The 6,000-nt window shown below is 41.3% G+C and overlaps 1 protein-coding gene across 1 annotated transcript in view; it reads left to right on the top strand.

The window, feature by feature from the left end:
* LOC145454016 (reelin-like) overlaps nt 1-6,000 on the top strand; it is a 29,276-nt gene extending 23,276 nt beyond the window's left edge. The window contains exons 55-66 of the mRNA XM_080331989.1: nt 315-487; nt 547-647; nt 709-852; nt 917-1,027; nt 1,085-1,260; nt 1,871-1,947; nt 2,026-2,187; nt 2,253-2,410; nt 3,072-3,297; nt 4,714-4,921; nt 4,980-5,074; nt 5,631-6,000. Of these exons, the coding sequence (XP_080188115.1) occupies nt 315-487; nt 547-647; nt 709-852; nt 917-1,027; nt 1,085-1,260; nt 1,871-1,947; nt 2,026-2,187; nt 2,253-2,410; nt 3,072-3,297; nt 4,714-4,921; nt 4,980-5,074; nt 5,631-5,802 (1,803 nt within the window). The 3' untranslated portion in view covers nt 5,803-6,000. The remainder of the gene's footprint in view (nt 1-314; nt 488-546; nt 648-708; nt 853-916; nt 1,028-1,084; nt 1,261-1,870; nt 1,948-2,025; nt 2,188-2,252; nt 2,411-3,071; nt 3,298-4,713; nt 4,922-4,979; nt 5,075-5,630) is intronic.

Below are 6,000 nucleotides of genomic sequence, written 5' to 3' on the forward strand. Positions count from 1 at the left end.
GACGTCACAAATTTTCAATTGTGACGTGACAATTGATTGACATGTATGGCTCTTTTGGAGTTTAAATGAAAAATATTGGGCTAACATGGCTCTTCAGACGAAAAAAGCTCCCGACCACTGTTGTAGACAAAGGTAAATATGGGCAAGAGTCGCTATAGTAACTTTCAAATTTAAGATTCTTCACTGTGAAATTACGTTATCATGGATATGTTTTAGGCTACATCCACTTCAACATTCGGTTTTACCAAGTAGAAAGTAGTTTTGTGATAACTGTTTGATGACAATGTAAAATTAAAGTCTTTCGTGGCATTCAGCAATTCCTCAAAGACGACTTCAATTCCGGCGGCGCGATCGGAAACTGGAACCTAATCGAGTCGAGAAAAATGGACACCCACTGTGGCATTGTGTTCGATGGGCTTTCAATGAGTTTTAGCGGCGTCGGCCCGCGGCAAATGGAGACTGAGGACATGGACCTGCAAGACGCTACGTGAATTGAACGGAATCAAAAAATTCAGTTCTTCCTTGTAAATTCCAATGCGTTTGCAGATTCGTTCAATATTACGCTGTCATCGGGAGGAATACAAGTGGTTGTCTGCCTGCTACAAACCGAAGAGAAGGAATATTGATGCAATACTCTACTGATGCAGGTACTATTTATTCTCCGCTCCATTGCTTGCATCATTAATGCTGTAATTACGCGTATTTAAGGAATATCATGGCATATACTCCGAGAACTAGACTACAGCTCGTACTTGACTCCAACGGAAGACTATGTTAACTTGCCTCTCGAAGCGAGGACTAACGCGACCAGATTGCGGTGGTGGCAACCTTTTGATATCAGTGCAACCACTGGTTAGCACTTGTTTTTGGCCTTCATTAGGTTTCAGTTTTATATCTGATTGAAACCATATTGCAGGATTGGTGGGAATGGGCGAAGACCGTGCCAGCTGGGCTTTGGATAATATTCTAATCGGCGGAAATGAAGTGAATGACTTCTCGCTTACTGAGGACTTTGAAACTGTTGCCGGTAAGAGCCATCAAAGGCAGCTCAAGGAATGAGTCACATGCATCACTGCCGTCACAGGCCTGCTCAATGAAAGAAAATACGACTTTTATCCGAACGGAAGAGTGGGGATCGGTTTGTGTCCGAGTGATAATACGAATCACATGGCGTGGACAGGGGCGACTCCGTCGTATCCAAAACAGAGTCTTACCACGAGACAACTTATAGTTGTCCCTGGTCACATGATGCAGTTCAAGGTAATCCATTTGTATTTGAAAATGCAACACTGCTTAGGACTGTCCATTATCACCCTACTCGGGGCTTAGTCACAATGAATCTACTCATAGTTGTCATGTGACTGTATACCAAAGTATGTATGTATAATTTAGCCTTTTTCCGTTCCTGTGATAGCCTCGCCCCATGGGTACCGTTACTGGAAATGAAAAATTGTAGGATGTGAAAGTCCTCAGCAATGCAGCAATCTATGCCGTGGAATGAACTGTTATTATGTCAAGGGGCTAATTGGATTCAGATACGCGCTAGCTGGAAGCACTGCAATTTTCACTGTTTGGTTACTGAATCACTCGTCTGTGTAGTATTCGTTATATTACCTACCAACATTCTTGTAGTAATAAAAGCCATCAGTATTGCATGTACTTTCAATGTCGATTTAGGAGAAAATTTGACTAGGCGATGCATGTACAAGTTGACAAGTTCTTTACTGCGACAAATTTTCACTAGATATCTTACCATCCTTCTGCCTTTAGTGATGCTGTTTTTCTCATGTCATACTGCTGCGCGTACAAGAATAATTTTGAGAGATGTCAGTTCATTTAGCACTTTCATATGTCACGGCACTCTTTATAGATTAAAGTCGGATGTTCTGAGGTTCCAAGTTGCTCTGCAGACTTTCCTGTGAAGTTACAATATCGTGAAGATCCAAGGTTTGTGTATGAGACAATGTTGCCTTTGATTTTTATTTAATCTCTGACTGTTTCATTCACTTTCTTACACGTCATTAGGTTGGGTGATGAATGGGATTTGGTAAAACCAGAGTGTTATCCAAACAGTGTACCGTCTTCCTATTGCGTACCATACATTTACCATGACTCATCTACATACAAGCTGGAATATCAGAATGTATGGAAACGAGTTACCATCCCGTTGGACTATGTATCATCTGAGTGAGAACATGTTACAGCGCTTTTCAGGGCAAAAAGTGGTCTAAAAATACATTTTATGCCCACAGCCTTACACAATTTCGTTGGATTCAAGATGACGACGCTCCCGAGTTGCATTCCTGGGCGATCGATGAGATATACATCGGTGAATCGTGTCCTAATTACTGTTCGGGTCATGGAAGGTGTAGCACAAGCCTGGAGTGTATCTGCGATCCAGGTTTCACAGGCGAGTTAAGGAGTAATGTTTATAACTTTGATTTCTGGATACATCGACCTGTAGAGAAGACCTCGATGACCCGCCATTGAAAAGTTGGAAAGTTATCATGTTTCCTTGGACATAGTGAGAGGTGGTCAAGTTAGTCAGCATTGCTACTCAAGTAGAAATAGAAGTGCTGCTATGAATTTCTTTTCAAGTACAAACTGAAAAAAGGAATTTCACGAAGTAAATTTGATCGAGACATTAAATACTTTTAGCAGTTAGTCGGAGCTGGCTACTTTCGAAAGTTCAAGATACGCCTTCATAACCATCGCAAATTATGGGCATTTTTCGAAAATCACATTCAGTTACTGCGATTGATGATGCTAACTAATTGCAACACTACTTTCTACTTTTCAAAATCCAAAATGTAAAAAGTAGGTAGTATTGCCTACAAAACTATTGCAGTAGAAGTAAAAGTAGTCTTTGGACATAGCCACTTAGTGCAAATAGGCATAATTTGTTTATGACCTCCTCTGGATATAATATATGATTATAATTTATCACTGTCCGATACAGAACATGCTTCATTTCATTGATGCAAGTATGCCATTTGACAAAAACTGTTGCTGAGCCCAATGAGGGTGATGTCATAACTCCGGATGACGCCAGCTACTCAATTTTCATGTAGGTGAAGACTGCGGCACACCGTGGGTCCGGTATTTGGTTCCGGTTTTCCGGGACTCCTTCGAATCTGAGAGGCTGGAAAGTCGCTTGTGGAGCAAACTGTCCGGCGGGAACATCACTACCGATGGATGCGGGCCGTTCCGTTCCTACGGATTCGCGAAGAACGCTTACTTTTTCGACTGCGGAGAAAGACAGCTCGTATCCAGAGAGTTGGATCTCACCAAAGCATGGTATGGGATTGTACTATCACATACAATAGCGGCTGATAACGAAGTATATATTCTGCTTGCACCCAAGTATGTTGGATTTATACTTGCACAGGTGGCACAACTGCCTTCGATTTTAAGGTTTCTGTCTATTCAAATATTTCGACTTGATTTTATTGTTTCGTCCATTTACTGCAAATGAGGTCATTAATGAGAGTCAAATATTTCAAGTAAAAGTAAAAATGGTTTTCAAGATACGTGTGAACTACTTGTATCAAAGTTAGAAGCACGTGGTCTCAAACGTGGCGTGGCCATAAATTCTGCAATTGGCAGACACTTGTTGGATAATCCCGCATGTGCGAAAAAATATCGAGACGTCAGATTTCGCATAGTCGGAAAGGGTCGTTCACACTTTCATTTGTGTGCCTTGGAGTCGACTTTTATCAAAATACACCAGCCAAGGCTGTGTCAGCAAAAAGAGTTCGTGTATCATCTAAAAATAGTACATTGAACGCTCTCATATTCGACATTTCATGCTGGTGACGTCATATTTTGTGCTACGATTGTTGATATACGCTGTTCTTTTCAATTCTCAACTAGTTGCTGACGGTTACCCCTGACCAGCGTCAGCCGAAAATATTCGGGTTGATTTCGATATGAATATACTATTCAAGCTTAATTACTAAATAGTTTGAAAAAGCTCATAGCCAGTGACAGCTTTCAGAATTGCAGGATGCATCTCCGTTCCTAACACAGAATGAATAATGGCATCACAATAGGTTGTATTTTCAAAATTATGTTCTGTCACCATAGTACAGAAGCTGCGTCACCCGGTTTGTAAGACTGATCGAAATAGATCAAATCCGTTGTGCACTTGACGAAACTACTTGAGTTTCGAACAGTCCTACTGCAAAGACGAAGTTGGCCTACTTCGTTATTGGTCAGTGGTCACATGACTCACATCAGTTTGCAATAATCTTCGACGTAGCGACCATGATAACACAATATTGTAATTGCGTATTTTTAGAGGCTATGAAACTGATGAAATAATAAGATAAATTGACAATATTAGGCAATTGTGAAGTAGGCTATAATGTTAAGTTCAGTTTAATAATAATTTTATCGTTTCAAATCACCACAAATTGCTATAAGATAAAAAAGACACGAAAGAGTCGAAATGACCTGCAGCAGTATTTCAGTCAGACAGCCTCCTTATAACATGCAAATACGAGGCACTGGAATTGAATAAAAATTAACACAAGATAATACAAAGTACAGCCAATGAAAATGAAATGACATGTAGTGGTAGGAGAAGTCTATATGCCTGATCGTGGTCCGGTAATCTTCATAAAACGGCATTTTCTTTCTCAGCTTAACCTGATTAATAAGCAGCTAACCGAGCAGGCATTCATGCAATCATTGAAATATTTCATTTCTCAGGAACATTCAATACGTCTTGCAATTCGGTTCACAAGCACCAAATCCAGATTGCAGAATCTATCAGGACAGCTCAACCGACGAGCTCACGATGGCCACGATCGTCCTCCAATACACCACCAACAACGGCATCACGTGGCACACTCTGCGAGAGCATTGGCCGGGACAGTACAGCATACCGCGTCGTGTCACTCAGCCCTTACCCACCTCGGTAGGCATCGGTTGCGAATAAATATATGTGTGTATACTTACCTTGTGTGTTGGTTCAGGCGAAACAGCGCACGACAATATTCAGGTGGTGGCAGCCTACCCACCACGGCTTCGGGTATGATCAATGGGCCTTGGACAATGTGGATATCAGTATGTGAGTATGGTTACGATTTTCTATCGTAATAGCATGATTGATAGATAAGCAGAACTGGTCAAAGCAGTCTGATTTGCTACTCAAGTAGAAGTAGAAGTAAATTTCTACGCAATTACAAGTAAAAGTATCCATCTCAAAGACGTGTCAAAACTTCTGCAAGTTGAAGTGGAAAATAAAAGGTATGAAGGGTAGTGAAGTAAGTTGTTTCAAAAAGTAGATTTGGTCCAATGGACGCAGGCTTATACTAGCAGTGCAAAATTGCAAGTTGTGTATTCGCGACTAATGCGAAATGACTGATGACATAACAAATAGGAAGGATCTTCGAAAATATATTCAATTACTGTGATACAATTTCGCGCTGTTCTCATGACAATATCACTCATAACAGCAAAGCAATCAGATCACAAAACTGCTTCCTAATTGTAAATGTAAGTTGTTCTCCCTACGAACTGGAGGTAATCTAAAAACAACAACGCTTGAGTAAGTCGTGTAAGTAGGTATAGAAGTACTTCGTTACCGACCATCTCTGTTTATAACTCTGTCTTTATGTTTGCAGGACAAGACGCGCGCGCCACAATCACTTCTTGGATTACCAGAGGCTGCTGGCGCAACATCGCACGCAAAGCAGCAACGCGCCGCAAAATGACTTTGCCGTTCTTAAATCGGCGGATAGAACGCGTTTCGGTAGCAGGAGCTACCGTGGTCGAGGCGACGCGGGGCGTAAATGATAGCGCGCGACAGACGATCAGGCTAAACGGTTTTAACCGATAACGTGACGGCGTTATTTCATTGTGACGTCGCCGCGCTGCTTTTACGCCACAAAGTTTTGATTCTTTTTTTCTTTTCTGTTGACGTCTTTTCTCTGTAACGAACAGTCATTACTGAATCCCTTCAGCAAAAGAAGTTATCTTCGCGCAATCATAGGA

This window comes from Botryllus schlosseri, chromosome 13, assembly GCF_051294905.1.
Source record: "Botryllus schlosseri isolate E-star chromosome 13, Bs_hap1, whole genome shotgun sequence".
Lineage (NCBI taxonomy): Eukaryota > Metazoa > Chordata > Ascidiacea > Stolidobranchia > Styelidae > Botryllus > Botryllus schlosseri.